The sequence below is a fragment of the Capra hircus genome, chromosome 5 (assembly GCF_001704415.2).
Source record: "Capra hircus breed San Clemente chromosome 5, ASM170441v1, whole genome shotgun sequence".
Classification (NCBI taxonomy): Eukaryota; Metazoa; Chordata; class Mammalia; order Artiodactyla; family Bovidae; genus Capra; species Capra hircus.
The window spans coordinates 89,007,978-89,034,615 of record NC_030812.1 but is presented as its reverse complement, the minus strand read 5'-3'; the positions used below and the strand labels follow the sequence as shown (position 1 = coordinate 89,034,615).

At 35.5% G+C, this 26,638-nt stretch overlaps 1 protein-coding gene across 1 annotated transcript in view; it reads left to right on the top strand.

Moving 5' to 3' along the window:
* Positions 1 to 16,339, top strand: part of AEBP2 (AE binding protein 2) — a 64,493-nt gene extending 48,154 nt beyond the window's left edge. Inside the window, exons 5-9 of the mRNA XM_018048413.1 lie at positions 1,186 to 1,310; positions 7,849 to 7,916; positions 9,847 to 9,960; positions 12,256 to 12,282; positions 12,833 to 16,339. Of these exons, the coding sequence (XP_017903902.1) occupies positions 1,186 to 1,310; positions 7,849 to 7,916; positions 9,847 to 9,960; positions 12,256 to 12,282; positions 12,833 to 12,878 (380 nt within the window). The 3' untranslated portion in view covers positions 12,879 to 16,339. The remainder of the gene's footprint in view (positions 1 to 1,185; positions 1,311 to 7,848; positions 7,917 to 9,846; positions 9,961 to 12,255; positions 12,283 to 12,832) is intronic.

The window sequence follows — 26,638 nt, the reverse complement described above, 5'->3', positions numbered from 1 at the left end:
AGTAGAGACAGTTTCAGTCTACCCATGTGTTAAGTCAGAATAGTGTGGTAAATTAGCCTATATGTAATTTAGAATATGCTGTACCAAGAAATTAGGCTGTTTCTTTTATTGTCAGTAAAGTTTAATTTTTAATTACAGATGATATTGAGATATTTTATATGTATTAGAAAGCTCCACAATTGTAAAATAATAAATGCACTTTCCTTACTTTGAACAGTGTTATTAGGAATAGAAACAATACAATTTATAGTTACTAATGGGATAAAAATAGAAATTTAAAAAATGATCTTATCAAATCTTTAGTGTATAACTTTGTTGTGATCATAGTAAAAGATTGCTTACTCTAGGTTTGTCCATTTATTTTTTAAAAATGATATAAGTGTATCAGTATGATTGCATTATGGCTTAAGGCATTTTTCCTGTGTATTTATTTTACTCATCATCTATAGCTGTTGCATTTCCATTTCTCAAATTAGGAAACAAACTAAGAAAGATCAGGCAGTTTGTGCAAAGTCGCATAGGTGATAACTGATACAATTGGGTGTTTGAAAGAATTTTGGAGTACTCATTGGCATTTAAATGTATTTATAATTTTCTTAGATTATCATTAGAAGAGTTACTCATAATCAGGAAAATGTATGTCAAAAATTCCAAAATTTTTAAATTTTAATATTACTACTTTGTCAAATCTGAAGGAAATTTTTATTACCTATTAATATAAACTGTTCATGAAATGTATTTCATATGTTTGGCTGAGGTGAGTGAGATCTTGTTTTAGTGCACAGATGAAGACGTTTGTCATATTGTTGGAAATGCGGGACTGGTGCTCAGGAGCGATCCTGGAGTAAAATGCAAAACTATATGAAAAAGAGACTGAATTGAACTGAACTTAAAGTGTATAATCATGAGGTTGAAGGTTAAAATCTCACACACCAAGGAGCAGAATTAAACCACACTTGCTTCTTAGAGTTCTGCTTCTTAACACCCTTAACTTTGTCAGCTTGGTTCTATGTTTTGAAAGCAAAGAAAATCTTGACGTTTAAACACTAGACAGATAGATTGTTAATTGTTTCAGTCTTTTCTACTTAGTGCATATTTTTGTGAAACACGGATCACTAATTATGACTGTTCTGAGACATCTGCATTTTTCTAAATATTCTTTACTGCTTTTGTATTGACTTTTAGCACGACCACATGATTTCTTCGATGCACAAACACTGGATGCGATAAGACATCGAGCCATATGCTTTAACCTCTCAGCTCATATAGAAAGTTTAGGAAAGGGACACAGTGTTGTTTTTCATAGTACTGTAAGTATCTGATTTTATTTTATTTTTCAAATATTTCCCACGGTTCTATGTTTAAAAGATCACATGAAATTTTTTAGCCTTTAATTTAAGCTATTTAGGAAATTGGGATGTCATTTGGGTTACTAAGCATTTGAAGATCTGTCTTTGACTTTAAGTAAACTAGGTGTGTTTTCTGACCTCTGGTTTCCTTATATGTAAAGTTAGAACATTAGACTTCTTTTCGTACATCCCTGTCCTGTCTTATTTTTCTGCATACTGTCTCCCCTAAAATGCACATCTAAAGCTTGTGTTAAACAGAAAATAAGATAATGGTTATGAAATGAAAGCTTCATGAAAGAAGGAATTTTTACCTTTTTTTCCCCCTGTGGATGTATCTGAAGTGTGTAGAATTGTGTGTGTATTTGTTGGATAACTGTTGGAAAAAGCAAAATATCAAATAAAAAAAATAACTAGTTTGTTATAGTTTGATTAACTAGAAGTTAATAGTTGTTTTCTTCATGCACCTTGCCATTTTATTATCCAGTCATCTTTATATTGCTGTAGTTTGATGTAGGTGAGTTAGTAGAGATAAACCTTAAATCAGACTCAGTGATTTGAATCCCTGGAAAGAGAGTTTCTTTAATTTTGGCAGTTGAAATAGAATTTAGGTTTTATATATTCTAATCAAAATGCATGAGAATTTAAATACAAAAGATCAGTATGGATATTTCTACTGGTTTGAATCTTTTATTTTTCCTAACTCCTCTATTAATGAGATATTCTTGTACTTTCACTTTTTCTTCTATGACGACTTCCAGTTCACAGTCCCTGATTTTGATTCCCAAAGTTAAAGACAAGAAGGTAGAAGACTAGACACAAGGAAAGGGAACCTTTTCTGAGCTTGGAGTACATAATAGGTTTGAGTTGGGTTTAAGGAAAGGTTTGCCATACGTTTATGTGCTTTTAAAGAATGTTGGAAATACATTTATTAAATAAGAAAGGGTCAAAAGGAAAACTAGAGGCTTTGAAGACAAAGTTAAAATGGCTGTACTGGGAATTTTGTTGGGATTCAGCAAGATTAGGAGCTTGCTTATCAGTGATGGTTAAAGTCCTCCTTTGGAATTTGATAACATTGGTTTATGATTTGGTAGGTCTATAATTGTTATTTTTTTTTTGTAAGTTGAAATTAACATTTATTATCCAAGTTTACATTTATGTTTTAACACATAGGAGATAGAAAATATTAATCATTTTACAACTGAGGATTGGAACTTTGCCGACTGTCCTCTGGGTTAAGACTTGGCCTTCCAGTGCAGGAGGGTGTGGGTTTGACCCCTGGTTGGGAAGCTAAGATCCCACATGCCTTAGGGCCAGAGAGCCAAAAAACATAAAATAGAAACAATATTGTAATCAATTCAATAAAGACTTTAAAAAGGTTCACATCAAAAAAAAAAAAAAAAGGCCTGAGGATTGACTGATCATAAAAAATATTTCATGATGATTTGATAAAGTAGACTTTTAAGGGTTTTGCTAAATAAAAAGCATGTGAGATAGAAAATAAGTTACTTAAATTTTATCCATGTGATCTTTTTCTCTTCATGAAATACAGTTGATTTACAATATTGTGTTAGTTTCAGGTATATAGCAAGGTGATTCAGTTATATATATGTTGTTTTTCTGGTTATATTCCTTTATAGATTATGATAAGATATTGAATATAATTACCTGTGAAAGTGTTAGTTGCTCAGTCAGGTCCTGACTCTTTGGTGATCCCATGGGCTGTAGCCTGCCAGGCTCCTCTATCCATGGAATTCTCCAAGCAAGAATGCTGGAGTGGGATGCCATTCCCTTTTCCAGGGGATCTTCCTGACCCAGGGATTGAACCCCGGTTTCCTGCATTGCAGGCAGATTATTTACCTTCAGTTCAGTTCAGTTCAGTTCAGTTCAGTCGCTCAGTCGTGTCCAACTCTTTGCAACCCCATGAATCGCAGCATGCCAGGCCTCCCTGTCCATCACCAACTCCTGGAGTTCACTCAGACTCAGGTTCATCAAGTCAGTGATGCCATCCAGCCATCTCATCCTCTGTCGTCCCCTTCTCCTTCTGCCCCCAATCCCTCCCAGCATCAGAGTCTTTTCCAATGAGTCAACTCTTCGCATGAGGTGGCCAAAATACCAGAGTTTCATTCCTTCCAAAGAAATCCCAGGGCTGATCTCCTTCAGAATGGACTGGTTGGATCTCCTTGCAGTCCAAGGGACTCTCAAGAGTCTTCTCCAACACCACAGTTCAAAGGCATCAATTCTTCGGCACTCAGCCTTCTTCACAGTCCAACTCTTACATCCATACATGACCACAGGAAAAACCATAGCCTTGACTAGACTGACCTTAGTCAGCAAAGTAATGTCTCTGCTTTTGAATATGCTATCTAGGTTGGTCATAACTTTTCTTCCACGGAGTAAGCGTCTTTTAATTTCATGGCTGCAGTCACCATCTGCAGTGATTTTGGAGCCCCCAAAAATAAAGTCTGGCACTGTTTCCACTGTTTCCCCATCTATTTCCCATGAAGTGGTGGGACCGGATGCCATGATCTTCGTTTTTAAGCCAACTTTTTCACTCTCCTCTTCACTTTCATCAAGAGGCTTTTGAGTTCCTCTTCACTTTCTGCCATAAGGGTGGTGTCATCTGCATATCTGAGGTTATTGATATTTCTCCTGGCAATCTTGATTCCAGCTTGTGTTTCTTCCAGCCCGGCGTTTCTCATGATGTACTCTGCATACTATACAATAAATTCTAGTTTCTAGTCTATTTTATGTATAGTAGCTTGTATCTGTTAATGCCATACTTCTCATTTGTTCCCCCTTTCCACCTTCTAAGTTTTTTTATTATAATTTTTTTTTAAGGTTGGTAAGATGTGGTCCTAGACTCAAAAGGAGTGTGGCATTAGGGCTAATTTGTTCATTTACTTAAATATTAAGCAGCTATATGTGCCAGGTACTAATGATACAGAAGTGAACAAAATGGACAAAAAACAAGAAACCAGATATGCCTACACTCTAATTTGGGATACGTGATAAACAGGGTAAATTAATAAAATTAAAAGCTTGAAAGTGAGGATATGAACCATTCAGTTATTAGGGGGAGGGGCATCCTAGCCAGAGGCAAGTGTAGAATCCTAAAGTAGGAATATGCCGAGTATGTTTGAAACCAGTGAGAAGGCTAGTGTAGCTGGAGGAAATGATTGAGGCAGAGAGAGTAGAAGTGTCAGAGAGGTATTGGGGAGAATCTGGTTGGACTGACACCTTGGCTTTTTATTCCATTGTGTATTGGGAAGCCATTGGAGGAGTTTGAGTAGCCATGCTCTGATGTGATTTTTTTAAATAAAAGTTCTATTGAGGTGTAGTAAATATAAACTCACCCATTTTAATTATACAAGGGAATTCCTTATGGTCCTGTGGTTAGGACTTCATGCTGTCACTGCTGGGGCCTGAGTTTAGTTCCTGGTCTGGGAACTAAGATCCTGCAAGCCATGTGGCCAGGAAAAAAGAAAAAAAAAAGTATACAATTCTCTGAATTTTGACAGTTTTACTTACCAATGAAACCACCACCACCACAGTTAAAAAATATGTTAAAATATTCCCATTACTCACAACTTCCTGGTGTAGCTTTGTGTGTTCATCTTTGTCTCTGCCCTCCGCCTTAGAGAACTCACCAGTCTCTTGCCTGTCATGTAGGTTTTAACATGCTCACTTCAGTTCCTGCACTGAGAACATATTGTAGATCAGTGTAGGGGAGAGGAGGAGTCAGTCTTTTCAGTATCTTGAGAAAAGACCAGAGTAGTTACGGTGAAGACACTAAAAATTGTTAGGCTCTGGATGTCGTTTGAAAGTAGTCTCGATGAAAATTACAAATGGATCAGGTATGGGAACAGGAGGATAAGATGACTCCAATGGTTTTCGCCTGGAAGTGAAGTGAAGTCGCTTAGTCGTGTCCGACTCTTTGCGACCCCATAGACTAGAGCCTAACAGGGTCCTCTGTCCATGGGATTTTCCAGGCAATAGTACTGAAGTGGATTGCCATTTCCTTCTCCAGGGGATCTTCCCAACCCAGGGCTTGAACCCAGGTCTCCCGCATTGTAGACAGACGCTTTACCGTCTGAGCCACCAGCGAAGTCAGGGCAGCTAGCCAAAAGGATGGAGTTGCCTTTAATAGAGTCTGTGAGGTGAGCAGGTTGAGGGAGTCGTTGTTTAGTTGCTAAATCACGTCTAACTCTTTTGAAACCCTATCGACTGTAGCCCACCAGGCTCCTCTGGCCATGGGATTTTTCAGGGAAGAATACTCAAGTGGGTTGTCATTCCCTTCTCCAGGGAATCCTCCTGACCCAGGGATCAAACCTGTGTCTTCTGCTTGGCTGCTGGATTCTTTACCACTGAGCCACGAGGGAAGCCCAGATTGAAGCAGAGGGGAATATCAAGAGCTGTAATTTCAACACATTCTGTGGAGCATCTAATGCTTCTATCATGTAGGCAGGTGGATATGAGTCTGAGCTTAGAGGAGAGTTGTGGCTACAGATAAGCATGGAAGTTTCTCATGTATTAGGGTGTTTAAAGATACCAGACTGGATAAGACCACCTAGGACATATTAAATAGAAAAGAGAAGAAATTGAAGGACTGAGGTTTAGGACCTATCATTTAATGATTTAAAAGGGTAATAAATCTGATGAAATAATGGTCTAGTATTTAACAGGGACCTCTACCTGTTAGGGAATAGAGGCAACGATGATAGATAAGGTTCTGTTTTAAAAAGTGTAGCATCAGTTTTCACATGATTTCATTAGTGCCAGTCCTTGAGATGAAATCCTTAAGCTGACCACAGGAGAAGTAAAAATGATAAAAAAAAAAATGGAGGAACTAAAAATGTGATATTAGGAGTCTGGAAGAAAACTTAAAATTTACTCTGTTAACATAGTCTATGAAAATGAAGTTTTCCATTTGTGGAAAACATCTATGAGGGGTTTAAGAACACGATTGATAGCTGTTTGTTATCAATAAATTTTTAAAAACCTAGAATAAGAATAAGTTATTTTGCACCCCAAGCGACATTGTGATAGCAGAGGCGCCTTGACTGAGAAGTAACAAAGGTGTCATATAAATGTGAAGAATGCTTTCTCCTGCGGGAATTGGAAGGAAGAAACATCCATAATGGGTAATGGTCTTCCTTGGACACACAGAATTCTAGGAAAGGAGCTAGGTGAGGAAATCCTTGAAAGTTCCATGACTGTGACTGAGAAAGGTTGATGAAGGCAGTTTGTATTAAACAGAAGCATTTCTGTTAGTAGTCAGTGTTCAGTACTAACTGTAAATAGAAGTTTTCTAGTATCAAATTAGCTTTTATTGATAGTGAAACATTTTGCATAAGAATATTTATATGGTGTACTATGCTGTTCAGTTTGCCTAATTTGTCTTCCTTAATTGAAACATTTTCTTTGAGCCTTCTCTCCAGAAGAGGTCAGCAGAATCCCAGTTACCAATCAGTTGACTTGCTATACTTGGTTGCAGTGTATTATTCTTATATCTTATTTCTTTGTCTGTAGAGATAGCTTGTTTTAGTGTCTTCAGATCTGTCTTTGGGCTTTTAAATTAATCCCATTACCGAGTCTAGAATTAGAGTACTTACTATAGGGTTTTAAATAATGAGGCTAGAAAGTGTTTTGTATTTGTGTGAAGTACTGCTTTTACTTCTAATATATTTTGAGGATGACATGTAACATTACTTTGTGAGGCTATTTGAAACTTAAAAACTTGGTAAAAATATTGACATGTAGATTATTAAAACACTAGCGTTCTAATTTCATTAATATGGAAGTTCTCAGAGTTATAAAATGCCATTTTGATCGATTTTTAAGAATCATTACTTTAGTTTTTAGAATCTAGTAATGAAAGACAAGCATTTTGGTTTTCTTACATAGGTCATTATAGTTCTGGTTGATCCACACTTTAACTTAGATTCCTTAATCAAATCACACCTTAAGATCAAACCAGATTCCTTAAAATCAAACCTAAACACTGATTGATTAATATTTCATTTAAAATAACACAGATCAACCCTCAAACAAAAAGCCTCCACACAAATGACAAACACCTTAATCATAAAAAGGAGATTTGTCCCTTCCCAGTGTTATTTTTTCCTTCACTATTTATTTGTTCTTCACATTTCATTACCCGCCCCCCACCCCAAATCCCCCCCAAATACCCATTTTAGCCAATGTGGATTCTTGGTTGGTATTCTGGCTCAGCTAAAGACTTAGTAGATAGTAAAATAAACAGCAGATAATATGGTTTTTGTCTTTGACTGTATAAAGCTGCTTCACTTTTTCTCTTCTTTTTCTTTTGTGAAAATAGATGATCAAGGGTGAAATTGCTGTGAACTAGGGCAGGACAAGATGTGGTGGTGGTCCCAGACATGAACACTTCAGTTCTTAATTAGGACCGAAAGCTTTCTTAAAGCATATTAGAATGATGTTTTATAAATAGTTTTTGTAATTTATTTTATATCATTGCTAGGTAATAGCTAAGAGAAAAGAGGATTCTGGAAAGATAAAACTTTTGCTTCATTGGATGCCTGAAGACATGTAAGTATTTGGAATACCGCATATATAAGTAATAGACTGATGTCTTATTCTTACTAAAATCTTGTACTCAAAAATTACTTAAGCTATTGGGTTCAAATGTAGAAGACATACAGGAATGAAATCACAGAACATTTTGAGGTTGTCAGCATGAAAAAGATAATGTGTAAAGGCTCTTTAGAGTACCTGGCTCAAGGTATAAGCTTTAAAATTAACTTTTAAAATAGTTTTTTTTTTTTTTTTAATGTAAGTTGCCATAGCAATTTTTAGTCATTTTTAGGATGTGATTATTTTTAGAACTCTTAGTAATCTTCAAGTAGGATAGGGCATAAGCAGCCTTAGTTATGCCTTTGAGACAATTATTTTTAACAATTTCCAAACATTTTTCAGGGCACTATTAATGGTATTTTATTGAAAAAAGCAATTGGTGAGTTTTCTAGGAGTGTTATATTTTTCTTTAAGTTTTAGTACCCTTTTATTAGAGTGGTTCTGACCTATGTGCTCCTTAATTTGGATATTTCATGTTCAGTATTCCTTTTATTCTTAAACATTTTTTTAGTTGTTGCAAAAGGTAAATGAAGGTATATAATAGAAAAGCACCAGTAATAGAATAAATTGAAATGAATGGAATCTCATTAAAAATTAATAAGATGTGTTCCATATTTATTCTGTTACTATATATTTTTCTACAATATCATTTCCCAAACTCCAGTCCAAAGAGATGTTAGTGAACATGATATGAATTCAGAGCTTTAAAAATAGATTTGGGATGGGGTGAGGGGTAGGGGAGGTTCAAGAGGGAGGGGACACATGTACATGCTGATTCGAGTTTTTGTATGGCAGAAACTGGCACAACATTGTAAAGCAGTTATCCTCCAACTAAAAATAAATTTAAAAAATAGATCCGGGAGTTTACAGTGCACGTTAGCATATTGAAGTAAAGAAATTTTTATTTAACTTTTCAAAAATCCTGTGATTATCAAGTGTCGGTGAGTGTAGGACATACTTTCCACTTCCTTTTACCCCCTCCCTTCCAGGTTTTAAAAAAAATGCTACTCTAAAATATTTTGAAATGTCCGTGTAAAATTTATTTAATGAACTTTTTACTGAACATTTAAAGCTATCCATTTTTCTCCACTGTTTAAAAAACATTAAACTTTGTTTTTATTTAAAAGCTATGGAAAATGTTATGGAGATAGGCATTGCCTTCCTGAAAGTTTTGTCAGCTTCTAATATCATCTGTGAAATTAGAGAGCTTATTTCTGACTTATTATCAACACTGGCTATTGGAGTTCTTACATTTTGCATTTCTTTGATTATGAGCAACTACATCTTTGGCGAATTGATGGTTGATGTCCTTTGTCTCCCCTATTCTTTTTCCCTTAATGAGAGTTCACTTTTTTCATACTGATTTGTAAGAGCTCTTTTTATAGTAAGCTTATAACAGTTCCTTAAAACATTCGGATATCTGTATTCTTAATATTTTAGAAATCGATCAATCCAAATATCAAAATGCTTTTATTCTGAAATTCATTTTTTTCAAAGTGAAAATCTGATGGGGTTTTTACTTCTTATTTCTTTCTACAGAAACTAGATTTCAGCTTTTTATCACATCATGCTCTAATTTCACTTAGCAAGCTAAGAGACAGACAGTGTGTTAATACGTGTTTCCAAGTTGTGGGATGACTTTGCCATCAAAATTCATTTCCAGATTTATGTCTAAAATTTCACCATACCATTTTTCTGGCTGTGTCTTTACATCCCATTACTTAGATTACTGAGTTTCCTTGTTGTCTGATAAGCTTGTTAACCTAGGTGACCCAGTCAGACAAGTCAGAAAAAGCTGGGTAAATGTGAGGAATGTGAAGGTATGTGAAGGATAAATTTAAACTTAATGTTATTTTATATATGACTTGTTTTTTTAAATTCACAGTCTGCCTGATGTGTGGGTGAATGAAAATGAACGACATCAATTAAAAACTAAAGTAGTTCATTTATCAAAGCTACCCAAAGATACTGCCTTGCTTTTGGACCCAAACATATACAGGTAATTTAATTATTGCTTTGATGTTTCGCTTTGAATTGTAATCATAAATCTTCTTAAAGTTTGGATATAAGGTCAGGACTTATTTTTTAAGTACTGAGTTTCAGTATCAAGCATATCTTGCTTTCTTGAGCTTTGTGTATGGAAATTACATCACAGTGATACATACATTGTAGACTCTAGAAGGGCAATATTTTGGTCAAGTTTATATGCCTGGTTAATTCCAGATTTATCTTGAGTAGCTTAGACTGTGATATAGAGTGTTTTGAAAATAAGTGCCCTTTGTTTAAGTATGTAATTCTTTTTAAATAATATCAAATATGTAGACCTGGGCATATATCACATGTTCACTAAATGCCATTAATGGTTGAAGTTCTTAAACTTAGACTCTTCCCAGACTTTTCAAAAGAGCAGTTCAAATATTACTGTGCTTGTTTTTAAGAGGTAGCTTGGAATGTTCACATTTCTAATTTTTTTGATCTTACCTTTGTTTTTGTGTGTCGTGCATATGGAATATGTTTAGTGGGGGAAGGAGAAGAGACCACCGTTTCTGGCTATTTGCTGAGTCATTGTGCTAGGTGCTTTATGTAACACTTCTCCTCACATCAGGCCTGTGAAGTAGGTGTTCCTATATCTGTTTTACAGGTTAGAAATCTGAGGCAAGAGGCACATAGCTTGCCCAAAGTGGCACAGCTAGAATGCGACTGAACTCCATTCTGCCTCTGTGCAAATGACATATACTATGGTGATTAAAAAAGTGGCTGAAAATGCTTAAAAGGCACTCTTAATGAGTGAACTTTCTGTATTTTAAAAAGGAATTCTAGTTTGGTATATACTTTACATAGTAGTAGGTTGGATAAGAATAAGGTGACATAATGATTGAGAATCCCAAATGTGAATTTCAGCTGTACTGAAAGTACTATGTCTTGTGCCAAAATTTGAAACAAAGACTTTGATTTGAAGGTTTTGTTCATTCCACGACTGAACTTTTTGGAATGTGAAACATCTTTTGAGAGTGAGATTCTCACGTAATGGGCCTTGCTGCAAGGAGACATTGAGATGCTTCCAGACTTTTAAAGCATCTTTTGGTGAAGGTGCTAAGTCTGATGTAAACGTGTGTTTTTTTGTGGAATGAGCTAGGTTATCAAGAAACTAGCTAGCAGAGAGAACAGTGAAATAACCTTAAATGATTTACCTTTCTTTTTTTAAGGAAAAATAATTGAATAGTCCTTATTTACTGGCTCCTAATTTAGGGCTTATTTCTGCTTATTCTTTGAAGGGAGTGATTAAAACTAGCATCCTAAAATAGTGGTATTTTGGGAGAACCAAGAATGGTCCTAAACATGCCTTAAGCAGTGAGTTGATTAAGAAGCATGAATTTTAAATAAATGGTTGAGACTAACTTTTGTGTTTCTGCCCTGCATTCTACTTCCCACTCTCTATGAGAGTCTTCCTTTTTCACAGAATCAGCTTATTTTTGCTATTCTTACGCTATATAGGAAGCAATTTAGATATTTTGGTGAAAGTGAGAAAAAAATCATTCAAGCTCAGAACTGATGTCCAGAAGTGCATAGGACTTGCATCGCCTGTTCTCAGGGTATAATTCTGCAATTGTTACTAATTTCTAGGGTAATGAAGATATACATTCTTAAAATGTATTTGGTACTTCTGTGGAGTTAATTTTCTTTAGTCGTAAGCCATCTTCCACCCATCTTAACATTTAATTTCGAGTCTATAAACTTTCATGCTTCTACAGTTCTGGAAATTAAAATCAAATCTACCCTAAAGTGGTGCGGAGTTATAGAACCTCCTACATTTGTGATGCTGTAGCAGCTTGGCAATGCTTGGACTTTGAGTGAGGAAGCATGTGAAATTAAGAGGGGAAGAAAGCAATTATTCTAATTTGTTTTAGGAGAAAAAATTTGCAGCTTATGCACATCTCAAAATGAAAGCATGACAAACATTCCAAAAAATATATTAACTTCAAAAGTAGCAATAAAAAGGACATACTTATATGAAAATTAAACACTAAACACTAATTTACATTTCATATAAATTTAAACATGAGATTCTTTTTTAGAAACACATTAATAGGTTACATGAAAAGGATTTGTTAAAAAGCTGTATTTTATGTAACTAAATTTATATCCATCATGTGAATGCTTAGGAAATAAATTTTCATGGTGATCAGTGATTGTCACATTTCCTATTTCTTATACATATTTGTATTTTTGAAGCACTTCATATGTGTTTTTGATTCAGTTGAATAAAAGATTATCCCTTTTTCTCTTTTTCTAGAACAATGCCGCAGAAGAGGTTGAAGAGGTAAAAAATAAATAAATACATAAAAAGCAAACAAGCGGGGACACCTGCAGTCTTAGTCACTGACAATGGGTTTTAGTAAAAGTTGCACATTAGAATCAACCCCCTTCCTTTTTTTCCCTTAAATCCAGTATTTAGAATATTTATGCTTAGTGTAAACATTCTGTGAATGAAGTAGGCTCTTCTGTGGAATATATTAATATATTACTGTATATCCACATTTTCATGGAGTGGTACTGTGGGAGACTGAGCAAACACTCTTCTGGCAACTTAGTGGAACAGCTTCTTAAAGGCTTTGCATGCTTGCTGCTTTAAGCTGCTTTTTTTTTTTTAAACCCTTTAGTGATCACAGTAGTTGATATTGGAAAGAAAACCAATTACAACATGTGCCCTTACAAATACCAAAAGCACTGTAAGGATATTTGTCTTGACAGTGTCTATTGATTTGGAGTCTTATTAGGAAATATTTAGACAGTGAAAATTATCGAGAGATAATTTACCTTTCAATTATGATAAATAGATGTGATTGGTTGCCATTTGTGTTCTTTTGCAGAACTCTGATAAGAAAAGTGTTCAATTTGTATTTAAGCAAACAGTGAACGACATTTGCAATCAACTAAAAATTCGTCTATCGAATTAGGGCTGAGAATTTCTGTTAAAGAGTGTTGCAGAATGTCTGGTGGCTCCCCTTTCAGGAGTAGGGTTTTCTCATGGAGTACAGTATGTTAATATTTACGTATATAACTAATCTGTTAACGGTTTTTGAAAAACCTCTATTTCAAATTATTTGAATAATCCTCATATTTTCATTTTAACCTATATAATAAGCCTCTATTTTTTTCTTTTTTTGAGGAAAGCAGTTGGTTTGCGAGCTGTTTTTTTCTTAACATAAGAAAATCGTATTTTTTTTACAAGTATCTTCAAACTGAATCCTTTATGCACCAAAGTTGGTTTTGAAAAGGAGAGTAGAATCACTTTCTTGCTTGGTAAGCAAGAAGCCATATGGATTTTTTTTTTTTAACTTACAAAAATGGAAATATGTGTAACTTGTTAGTATTGTATCAAACAAATGTTGCATAGAGTTAATAGAACATTGCTTGTAAATATTTCAGATTTGTAATATATTTTTATATTATGAAATGTACTGTAGATGTTTTTCTAGAGGCATGAAAAGTTAAATGTATATATTATGGGTAGAAATAATATTGAAGGATATTGTAATTCACTAGTGCTGCCAGAGGAATTGTTAATAAAGCACCTTCTTTAACAATAAATGTCTTTTGCAGACTTAAGGGACTATGTACTACTGTTAATATCTATAAGAGCAAAACACATTGAACATCCTTCCAGAAAGTCTTTGAGGGAGGACCTATTACCCATAATAGAATTATGGCACTCATTTCTGACAGTGACCGTGAAATCAATTATTTCCTTACTGTTGGAAGGACATATTGTAAAGTATGTGGTTATATGCAGTCAAACTGCATATATGCATATATGCAGAAACTACTCCTGATTGAGGAGTTTTCACTTTACTACAGTGATATAAAAAAACCAGCAGTTTTTACACTAAAATTTTTTTAAAGAAAGAATAGACAAAAATATAGAATTAATAAGCCTTTTGGTTCCAAAATGGGAAAGGTTCCAGGATACATAAATCATTTCTCATTTACTTTAAAAAAATTTTAAAAAATGATAAAAATTATGGGCGGCTTTATTCGTTAACAATGGGGTTAAAGAGCTATATACATGAAGTAAGTCATATAAAATTAAATGAAGTGCAAATAAAAGCACTGCTTCTGTAAGACATTCTGGAATGGTTGTTTAATAAGGGTATTATTCATACGATCTGTAGCAAATGTGATTTTATTTTTGAAAAGAAGAAAAGCAGTGTGTTTTCTTACTATTTTTTTGTTTTCTTTTGCTTAAGCACTTCATCAGTTGCTTTATTCTGTATCTATGAAGTAATCTGCAATCTCCTTTGTTCTTTAATTTTTTGATTTGTTATAAAAATTGCCAAATAGTGTTTCAGATATATAGTTTGTACCTGTATTTTTATTTTATTGCCTCATGTTCTTGTAAGTCATTCTTAATTGACCGATGATTGTAGACCTTGCCTGAGTATTTTTTCTAATAAAACAAAGCAAATCACATTTAGTTTCAGAATTGTAACAATTCAATTAAGTTTTAAAACGACATCTGAATTATACATCTAATGTTTTCTTCAGGGGCACAGCAAATAAATTAGTTTTCCCATTGTGTAGAAATACTAAGGTGGTCAAAACCAAATTTCATGGTTATTGATTACCCTCTGAGTACTCAGTCACTCATGATACTCTGCTGCTTATCTGACTTTGTTCTGATACTATTTACACACACCAAAAAGAATATGGAATTGAAGTAGTTTTATAACTTGTATGTATACATATATACACACATGCAATTATGATTGGGAAATAAAGTGTGGAAATTTTTACTTTATAATGTTTATTTAGTAATAGCTATCCATCTATATTATTATCCCTATCCCTGTATTCCCCACCCTTCTGCATCTCTTCCCCTCACCCCTATATATATATTTATAAAATATTCATTGTCTTTTCAGCAGCAGGCAAAATGGCAGCTCACAGACATCCCCATTCATTTACTTGTGGCTGCTTTCTTCCTGTGTGACAGAGTTAAGTAGTGACACTTTATTAACCTGCAAGCACAAAATGTTTGCTATCTGACCTTTTAAGGAAAAATTTGTCAGTCCCTGGTTGTTATAGTTGATAAATTTTTCTATAAAATAAACCTAGATTGCACAAATTATATTTTAATATGATAGTATTATCTTGGTAATAAAGCAGCACATTAAATTTTGGTGAAGCTTTTTAATATACACGAGAGACTGAGATCCTGCCAGACTAAGATACAATACATGCAACAAATGGTGTTTTTTTTTTTTTTTTGACTTTTACATTGGAGTCCTCAATAGTTACTAACATTTCCCCATTTGTTATTGTATTTTGTTTTACTCAATAGGACTAAATGAGATTTTGTAAATTGGATCATGTTTAAATCATAAGGCTCATCTCTATCTGAAAGGCTCTTGGAAGTGGAAAATATTGTAAAATTTAAAGTTGTTTATTTTTCTAATAAACTTTTTCAAATATAAATCTTCCCTAAAGTGGACACACATTACCTCTGAACTTCAGATGAAGGAAAATTAAGGTGGACAGTAGTTGACTCTCAATGCGTATTTCAAGATGTTTTATTCTCATTGAAAGCATTGATAATCATATCAGTAAATCTTTGTGAAACTTCTCCTCCTACACTTTAATAAAATATTTTAAATATGTAAGTACTCATAAAAGGATAGAATTTGCCACAGTTGTTTAATACATCTTTTATTGTTTTCTGTTTGAATTCTTTTAAGAATATCAGATGATTGGTTAGCAAAAGTGTTAGATATTTGAATAAGGTATAAAAATGGGTAAATATGGTTGAAGTCTTTAAAATGAGGGGCTTTCTATATGATTACAACTTTTTTTCTTTTTTTTTATAGTCTAATACTTTTTCATATGTTCTCTAAAAGAGAGAAATTCTTATTTAGGTAGATTCTCTATTGGAAAAACTGATACATTTATATGTATAGCAAGGCTGGGGGTTGCACACCTACAAGGGAATGCTTATATATAAAGCCTTTATTAAAAAGAGTACAATCATATACGTCATTTGAATGTCTTGGGGTTTTTTGGTTTGTTTTTTAAGAGAAGTGGGTTTTTTTGTTTTAATGAATAGTATTTTTCTACTTTTAAAATGTAAGAAGTGTTTCTTAAAAGGTAAGATTTTAAGATAAATGTCTTATATATTTTTATTTTTTAATTCTTAAAAGAATCTGACCTAGTGGATGATGTTTTGCAGTTCAAACACTAGCTTTAATACAAATAAAGTCTGAGGAGTTTTTTTGTTTTTTAACGGTTTAGAGTATTTTGTCATTACTAATGGTTATGAGCTTCAGTAGCCTTGAGAATGTAACAAGTGCTGTATTACTTAAAATTAAAAATTTTTTAAAATATTTACATAGTCCAGTTCATTCTCTGAATCAGATTTGCATGGCGTATAACATATGGTTCTATATTACTGTGAAAATTAAAAAGGACTTGTAAACAGAGCAGAAATTGCAACCCATTTTTTTTTTCTAGGTCAGTAGTCTTTCTACTATACCAAATGGCTTTTCACAGTGTGAAAGAGAAAATAAATGTGTGCTGTAATACAACTACAAAGTTGTTTTCAGTGTTTCCGCCATAGCCAGTCTCAAACATAATACATGGTACAAAATTAGTCTCTAAAATATGTATTGAATGAGTGTTACAGGTGAATTACTTGTTACAGAAAGGTGTTTTGGAGAGTATGGCTGAAGCACACTGGCTTAAATGATACTCTGTGGTAATATTTATATGTGAACCTATAAAGGGAACTACAGTTTGCCTGAACATTCTCAATGAAAAGAATTATTGATGTTATATTTTTACATACTCAGTTGTAATAGTATTTTTAGTTTGTTTACTTTTGTGAAAAAGTGTTCTCAATCTTGTTTTTGTAGAGTGCCCCTCCCCTTATTGAAGCACAGTTGATTTATGTTTTGTTAGTTTTTGGTGTACTGTAAAGTGATTCATATATTTACACACACACACATATTTGTAGAAGCCCTTTTTAAAATAATAAGACTTCAGTTACATGTATGGTATGAGTAACATGTTTTGAAGTATAACACTATTTTAAAGGAGTTACCTAGTATTTGATTAATTTATCTTAATGTTTTTATCTTACAGCATTGTAAGGACCTTTTTTCCTTTTCAGTATTTATAAGACCCTGCTAGTGGGAGAGCTACATTTTTTAAGTCTTACAAATTTATTATTGAAATTCCTAAAGGTTTTTATGTTCCTGTTAAAGAAAGCCATTTCAGGAGTTCATTTATATTGGAATGCCTAATAAAACTCATAGAAGATTATTACATGTTTGAGGGATTTTTTTCCTTTTAAAAAGGCAAATTTGTGTAGCTAAGATTGTAAAATGTGAGCATGGTGAGCATTTACTCTTGGTTGCTGGGCCCAGTGCAAGTAGTTTTGTGTTAATATCATTGAGGATTGCAGAAGAGTAGGTCAGAAGATGTCCCGTAACATTACATTTTGACTTCTGTATACACTGCAGTTTGCTCATCATCAAAAGTTGAGTTTCAGTCTAATACCAGTTGACCTACTTTACCTGTTTTGTTCTTCTGCACATGTATTTGATTTGTTAATATTTGTTGAGTACTTTTGCATCTGTGTTCATCAGTGACACTGCCTGTATTTTTATTTATTTAATTTTTTATATTGTCCTTGTGCTAGCCTTGTAAAATGAGTTGAGAAGCATTTCCTCTCTTCAGTTTTTTGGAAGAGTCTTGAGTCTAGCTTTTATTTGAATGTTTGGTAGAATTCTCATGTGAAGCCATCTGGTCCTAGACTTTTGTTTTTTGGGAGGTTTTTGATTAGTATTTCAATTTCTCTGCTAGTGATTGGTCTAATGATTGGCCCATTCAGGCTTTCTGTTTCTTCATGATTCAGTCTTAGAAGGTTACCTGATTCTAACTATTTATCCATTTCTCTTACATTGCCCAGTTTGTTGGTGTATAATTTTCATAGTATTCTCTTATAATCTGTTGTATTTCTGTGGTATCTGTTGTAATTTCTCGTTTTCGTTTTCAGATTTTATCAGATACTTTTTTCGTAGTTTAGCTAAAGGTTTGTCAATTTTCTTTTTTTTAAATCTATTGTTTTTTACCCTCTAATTCATTTATTTCTCCTCTTGATCTTTATGTCCTTCCTTCCACTGACTTTGGACTTTGCTCTTTTTCTGATTCCTTTAGGTGTAAGATCTGAATTTTTATTTGAAGTTTTTCTTGTTTCTTGAGGTGAGTACGCCTGTATTGCCATGAATTTCCCTCTTAATACCACTTTGGCTACATCCCATAGGTTTGGTAATGGTATATTTACGTTTTGATTCGTCTTCAGGTATAAAAACATTTCTTTGGTTGATCCAATGGTTATTCAATAACATGTTGTTAATCTCCACATATTTGTGATTTTTCCATTTTTTTCTTATAGTTCATTTCTGTGGCTTGGAAAAGGTGTTTGATGTGGGTCTTAATTAATTTGAGACTTGGTATTACATTCCAGAATATGGTCTGTTCTTGAGGATGTTCTATGTGATCTTGAGAAGAATGTGTGTTCTGCTACATTTGGATGAAATGTCCTACATATATGTTAAGTCCAATCTGATGTATTGTTTCACCTAACACTGCTGCCTCCTTGTTGGCATCCTATCTGGATGATCTGTCCATTGATGTAAGTGGGGTGTTAAAGTCCTGTACTATTACTGTGTTGCTGTCAGTTTCTTTCTGTAGGTCTGTTAGTAGTTGCCTTACATATTTTGGTGCTCCTATGTAATACGGATATATATTATTAACTGTTATACCTTCTTGATGAATTGTCCCCTTTATCATCATATACTCTCCATCTTTGTCTCTCATTGCCCTTTTGGGGTCTGTTTTGTCTGCTGTTTGCTTGGAATGTCATCTTCTTTCCTTTCATTTTGAGCCTATATTTGTCTTTAGAGCTGAGTGTTCTGGAGGAAACATATAGTTGGGTCTTGTTACTTTAATCTTTTCAACCAGCATGTATGTATCTTTTTTTTTTTTTTGGTCTGAAGCATGTGGTTTGTGGGGTCTTAGTTCCCTGACCAGGGATTAAACCAGGGCCACGGCAGTGAAAGCACCCAAGTCCTAAATAAGCACTGGACTGCCAGGGAATTCCCATATCCTGTATCTTTTTGATTGATGAATTCAGTCCATTTACATTTAGGGTGGTATTAACAATTGATGAATAAGGACTTAAAATAATTTTATCTATTATTTTCTGGTTATTCTGTGTCTTTGTTGTTTCTTTTGTGTGTGTCTACTTCTGCCTGCCATTTTAGCTTGGTGGTTTTCTATAATGTTTTTCTTAGTTCCTCTTTTGTTGTGTTTTGTGTCTTACCTAGAATTATATTGCATGGTTACCATGGGATGTGTATAAATTTCTCATAGATAAAGTAGTTCTTTTCCTGCTGATAGCATCTTATCTTCATTTGCCTATATGAATTTTCTGTAATATTTTTGTGGTCCCAAATTATTCCTATTTACCAAATTGACATTACTTTAGTTATTTTTACTTCTTTTCCCTCTTTAACCTTTATGTTGTAATTAAATGTTTTAACAGCATATTCTAGTACAGAATTACAGTTTTCTGATTCTGTTAGAATTAGAAATTCTATTACCTTACTCAAAAGTTTTGTGTCTTTTCATTTCAGAAGGAAGATCTTCCAACATTTTTTGTAAGGCAGTCTCAATCATAGTCTGACTGTTCATGACCCCATGGACTGTAGCCCGCCAGGCTCCTCTGTCCATGGAATTTTCCAGACAAGAATACTCTGATGGGTTGCCATTTCCTGCTCCAGGGGATCTTCCCGACCCAAGGATCCAACCCTCATCTTGTGCCACCTGCCTAGTGATCATGAGCCTCCTCAGCTTTTGTTTGGGAAAACATTTATTTCTCCTTCATATCTAAAGAGTAACTTTGCTGGATAGGGTATTGGCTCACAGTTTTTATCTTTCAGTATTTTGAGTATGTCATTCCACTTTCCTGTCCTGTAGTGTTTCTACTGAGAAAGCTTGTTGTTTGCTAGCTCAACCGTGTCCCAGCTGATTTGCAACCCTATGGACTGTAACCCACCAGGCTCCTCTGTCCATGGGATTTCTCAGGCAAGAATCCTGGAGTGGGTTGCCATTTCCTTCTCAAAGAGATCTTCTTGACTTAGGGATTGAGCCTGGGTCTCCTGCATTATTGCAGGCAGATTCTTTACCACTGAGCCACTGGTGAAGGCTGGTACTGAGAATGCTGCTGGTAGTCTAATGGGAGTTTCTCTGTAGATTACTTTTTTTTTTTTTAACCTTGACTGTCTTTAAAACTCTGTCACTGGCTTTTGACAGTTTTAGTATGATGTATCTGGAAAGAGGTCTTTTTGCATTGAGGGAATTAGGTGTTCTCTTAGTTTCATAGACTTGTGCATCCGGTTCCTTCTCCAGGTTTGGGAACTTCTCAGCAATTACTTCTTTAAAGTCTCTTTTCCCTCTCTTCTGGGATACCCATTTTTCTTATAACTTGATAATTCTCGTAGAATTTCTTCTCCTTTTAGATCTTATTCTTTCCTTCTCTACCTATATCATTTCTAGATTTCTGTTTTCAGAGTCACCTGAAGAGCAATTCTCTCTTCCCTACCATCTGTTTTATATTCAGTGCTTTCTAATGTGTTCTTCATCTCAGTTATTGAGTGTTTTAATTCAGAGTTTGTTTGGTTTTCATTTACAGTTTCAATCTGTTTGTTAAAGTGTTCTTTTTGTTCAGTAATTTTTAAAATACTTTTTCTGAATTTTCTTGTAGCTCATTGTGTTTCTTCATGACAGCCCTTCTAAATCTCTCAGATTGCAATATTCTGTGACTTCAAGTTCTGTATTTGGAGAATTGTTATTTTCTTGTTGTGATACCATGTTACTGTGGTTTCTTGTGTTTGATTTCCGTTTCTGGTGCATTTGAAGTAGTGAATAATGTTCTTCAGGTAAAGCTTTATTTACTTGATTCTGACAGTAGGTGAGTAATGAGAGGTCTTTGTTTTCCAGTTTAGTTGCTAAGTCGTGTCTGAGTCTTCTGCAACCCTGTGGAGTGTAGTCCATCAGGCCCCTCTGTCCATGGGATTTTAAATCTTCTTATGATCCCTTGAAGCCCACTCTGGATACAATCTTGTGTTGTCATTGGAAGAAATCTCATGTAGTTTACTTAGTTTTTCTGATTATGCTTGGGTAAAAAAAGCTCCCTCAATTTCATGTAGTCATAGAAAGTCATTTTAGTCATTTAATAATTTCATGAAGTATTTATTTTGGTCAATTTTTACTGTTCTCTTAGGTGCGTTTTGACAGACACTTATAATTATGAAATCACCAACACAATCAAGATACAGAACGTGTCAGTCACCTATAGGTTTCCTCCTGTGCCAGCCTCTGGCAGCTGCTGATCAGTATTCTCTCTTTAATATAGATTGGTTTGCGTTTACTAAGATTCTGTATAAATGGAATCATACACACACACACACACGTGCTTCTTTGTGTCTGGTTTCTTTCAGTGTAATGATTTTGAGATGGATTAGCAAATACTGTTTTTACATTTTCTGTTTAGAGACATTAAACACTTTTTTTTTGTCTTTGTATTCTAAGTAGGCATTGGAAACATTAAAAATTAAATGCTTCTGACTTCAGATTATTCATTACGATTTATTAATAGTGAATAAGTGCAATATACTCCTTAGATATAATTGGGTAGCATTAAACACATTAAGGCAGTTTTTTATTAAATGGTTTAATCATGATTTCATAATTTATATCTTTTTAAGGTAGTTGGGGCTTCCCTTGTAGCTCAGTCGGTAAAGAATTTGCCTGCAGTGCAGGAGACCCAGGTTCGATCCCTGGGTTGGGGAGATCCCCTGGAGAAGGGAATGGCAACCCACTCCAGTATCCTTGCCTGGAAAATCTCATGAGGAGTCTGGTGGGCTGCAGACCATGGGGGTCACAAAGAGTCGGGCACAACTGAGCGACTAACACTTAACGTAAGGTAGTTGTGTGACTTAGGATGGAAGTTCTTAGCTGTTTCTTTACATTGGAGATGGGAGAATAAATCTTTCTAGCAAAGAAATAGGGCTGTCACCCTTAAAATGTCATGAAGTTTACATACAAAATTAGTAAAGTGTTAGTAGAAAGTAAAATCTTAAGTGAATGTGTAAAAGGCAAGGGCTTGCCACTATTCTTGATCTCATGGGACTGAAAACTGGATGGGAGATGAAAGGCAGTATACAGATGAATGAAATATACAGTGGGTTATGGGGTGTAAATGCTGTGCAAAAAGGATGGAAGGGGATTTTTGATGCAGTGTAAGTGGGGTAGTTGATAAAACCTATTGATAAGGTAACTTCTGAAGGTACTAAGTTCAGAGTGTTAATATAGATTAAGGTATCTCAGGGAAGAATGTTCTAGCAGAGAATAGCAAGTCTAAAAACGCTTGAGGCAAGAGCAGTCATTTCAAATATATATATATCAAGTACTTGACCCCATCCCAGCATAATCCCAGGCATTGGTGATGCTACCTTGAACAAAGCATTAAAAGAATAATTTCAGTTTCTTAAAAATCTTAATGTGTTGTTGGGTTGATGCAAAAGGACTTCATGTTTGAGGAGGCGAGAAGAGCAGTTAAAAGACTATTAAAATAAGTAGCCGCTGGAACCAGAGTGAATGGTGGTAAAAAGTTGGGTATTAATTGGCAGGTAGATTGGCTGAGAGTTTGGATGAGGTGTGAGTGACTCTAGAATGGCCACGTTTGGAAAATGAATTAAGCTTTGAGTGGTTTACACTTGGATTGCTTATTAGACACCCAAGTAGTAGTGTGTGAGTCAGAATGGAACGTACAGTGGAAATGGTTTAAAATCAAAGACTATGAATCCAGTTTACACACTTCCATTGACATGTAGGTAATTTAAACATTCATCAGGGTGAGTTTATCATTTCAGTCGCAGTGAAGAGTTCCTTTTGAGTCTTCTTGTTTAGTTGGTAGGTTGTTTCTTGTGACCCTATGGACTGTAGCCTGCCAGGCTCTTCTGTCCATGGGGTTTCTGAGACAAGAATACTGGATTGGATAGCCATTTTCTACTCAAGGGGATCTTCCCCACCCAGGGATTGAGCCTTCATCTCTTGTTGTTGCAAGCAGTTTCTTTACAGCTGAGCCACCAGGGAAGCCCTTTTGAGTCTGGGCTTGAGCAAAAAGCAGAACCCTGGGCCATTTCTAAATAAGCAACAGGCAGCAGAAATTCAGTCTAAGACCAAGAAGATATAGTGTTTGATCAGTTTATCACTGCCAAGTGTTGATAAGGAATGAGTCAAGAGTTGCTTTGTGATAAAAAACTAGGCACAGAAAGACAATTGCATACCCTTTATATCAAGAAAGCAAGAGAGTTCCAGAAAAACAATTTCTGCTTCATTGACTATGCCAAAGCCTTTGACTTTGTGGATCACAATAAACTGGAAAATTCTGAAAGAGATGGGAATACCAGACCACCTGACCTGCCTCTTGAGAAATCTGTATGCAGGTCAGGAAGCAGCAGTTAGTTAGAACTGGACATGGAACAACAGACTAGTTCCAAATAGGAAAAGGAGTACGTCAAGGTTGTGTATTGTCACGCTGCTTATTTAACTTATATGCAGAGTACATCATGAGAAATGATAGGCTGGAAGAAACACAAGCTGGAATCAAGATTGCCAGGAGAAATATCAATAATCTCAGATGTGCAGATGATACCACCTTTATGGCAGAAAGTGAAGAAGAACTAAAAAGCCTTGATGAAAGTGAAAGAGAACAGTGAATAAGTTGCCTTAAAGGTCAACATTCAGAAAACTAAGATCATGGCATCTGGGCCCATCACTTCATGGCAAATAGATGGGGAAACAGTGGCTGACTAATCTTTTAGGCTCCAAAATCACTGCAGATGGTGACTGCAGCATGAAATAAAAAGACACTTACTCCTTTGAAGAAAACTTGCGACCGACCTAGACAGCATATTAAAAAGCAGAGACGTTATTTTGCCAACTAAGGTTTGTCTAGACAAGGCTATGGTTTTTCCACTAGTCATGTATGGATGTAAGAATTGGACTGTAAAGAAAGCTAATGCCAAAGAATTGATGCTTTTGCACTGTGGTGTTGGAGAAGACTTGAGAGTCCCTTGGACTGCAAAGAGATCCAACCAGTCCATCCTAAAGGAAATCAATCCTGAATATTCATTGGAAGGACTGATGTTGAAGCTGAAACTCCAATACTTTGGCCACCTCATGCGAAGAGCTGACTCATTGGAAAAGACCCTGATGCTGGGAAAGATTGAAGGCAGGAGGAGAAAGGGACGACAGAGCATGAGATGGTTGGATGGCATCACCAACACAATGGACATGAGTTTGAGTAAACTCCAGGAGTTGGTGACGGACAGGCTTGGCGTGCTGCAATCCATGGAGTTGCAGAGTTGGACACGACTCAACGACTGAACCGAACTATATTTTCCACAGATTTAAAGGAATAGTCTTCAATGTTTTTGGCAAAATGTGGGCTAAGTGGGCATTATCACTTGCACTAATAGGAATGGTGAACATCTTTTGAGACACCAAGTGCTGGGTTCTGTTCTGAGTTCCTTAGGTGCATTGATCAGTTTAATCCTCAAAAATAGCTCTATGAAGCTAGGATCATGCATTGTATGGTGGAGAAAGCAGGTGCAGAGAGGTTAGGTGATGTTTCCAAGATCACATAGTGAGCATTTGGAGAAATCTGTTGGGGAATTTGTGAATAATATCCCAGAGGAAGTGATTTTCAAACTTAACTTAGAATGGTGCAGAGGAAATAGCATGTGCAAAAAGGACTAAAAATTTTTGAAAAATGGTGCAACTATTTAGTGCCAAGCAAGTCCTTGGTACTTTGAATAAAAATAAATAAGGGGTTCTGTTCATACTTTCCAGACTTGAGGAGGAAGATGACAGTGGCATTAACATGACCACTGTGCAGCGTGGAGGGCTGTGCTGGAGGCTTGCCTGGACAGTCGTGAAAGTACCGAGAGCGTATGGTCAGCCTGGACCGTCAGGGCAGGCTCCGCTCGGAAGAGAACTCCGAATCACCTTGTAAAGATTACTTGGGACTCTTGAGTGGAGGGCGAGATGGAGTGGTTTAGGATGGAGGAAGCTCCGTGTGCACAGTCCCTGGAACAGCCTGAGTGTGGTGAAGAGGGAGGTAGGGAGTGGTGCAGGTGATAACGGCCTTGTTACCATGCCTTGTCATGGTTTGGGTTTACTGTGGAAGATGTGAGAAACTATTCAAGGTTTCTGGAAGGAAGTTAATGGTCAGATTATTTTTTTGGTTACTGTGTCTAGTAGTACATGAGAAGCTGGGCCTGGTGGGTTAGTGGGCAGACAACTAGTCAAACGCTGCTATTTTGCCTTACTCTCCACAGAGGGAGAAAGAAGAACATAATATTCAAAGGAGTGTATGTTTTCAAAACACTTTTGTATGTATTGAAAGTACCTGAAAAGTACCTTTTCAGGAATTGAAAATAGTTCATTACTGGGGTGGTTAATATATGTTCTGTTATTACAGTCCTTAATCAAACAGTTTCATCTATTAAACTCAGACTTGGGTAAGGTGGAGACTAAACTAAGTGACCTTTTAAACTCTATATGTTGCTCTCATTATACCATTATGTGTTTTCTTTGAAAGAGAGATGTACAGAGTACAGAACATTGTTCATTTTATCTTTGTGAGAGGTAAGACATCAAAAATGTCCTTAAAGCACTTAAAAGGCGATCTTGGCCTTTATGGAAAACCATATTCAAGCTGGCAGACAGGTCCTACCTAGATATATCTACAAATAGGGGGAAACATAGTCTTATTAACATTGGACTGAGCCAAGAATTAACTTGGGGTGTTTTTTTTTTTTCCCTTGAATTTTTGTGACATTGTGCAAATCACGTAGGAGCTTAGCAACTTAGGGAAGGTTTCCTAAAATAAGAAATGGTATTTATTGTATAGAGAGGTTTGTTGATGTTTATAAGGAAATTTGAAAATGAAGCAGATATTCAAAGCTGAGTTCAGTTCAGTTCAGACGCTCAGTCGTGTCCAACTCTTTGCAACCCCATGAACTGCAGCATGCCAGGCCTCCCTTTCCATCACCAACTCCCGGAGTTCACTCAGACTCAGTCCATTGAGTCCGTGATGCCATCCAGCCATCTCATCCTCGGTCGTCCCCTTCTCCTCCTGTCCCCAATCCCTCCCAGCATCAGAGTCTTTTCCAATGAGTCAACTCTTGGCATGAGGTGGCCAAAGTACTAGAGTTTCAGCTTTAGCATCATTTCTTCCAAAGAAATCCCAGGGCTGATCTCCTTAGAATGGACTGGTTGGGTCTCCTTGCAGTCCAAGGGACTCTCAAGTAATCATCAAATATTTCAAGTTTAATCTTTCCCAGAGGGAAAAAAGGGGGGAGGGGAGCAAAATACAGAAGTTAATCATAGTGACCAGTGTGTATGTATGTGGCAGGCATCTCCTGTGGTTGAGAACATGGCCAGTGGGCCTGCCTTAGATGCCATGTTGTGAACGTTGGTGATTGAGGTGCTTCTAGAAGATACTTCTGAAGAGTATTTCATCCATTCCTTGGAGAAAATATCAAACT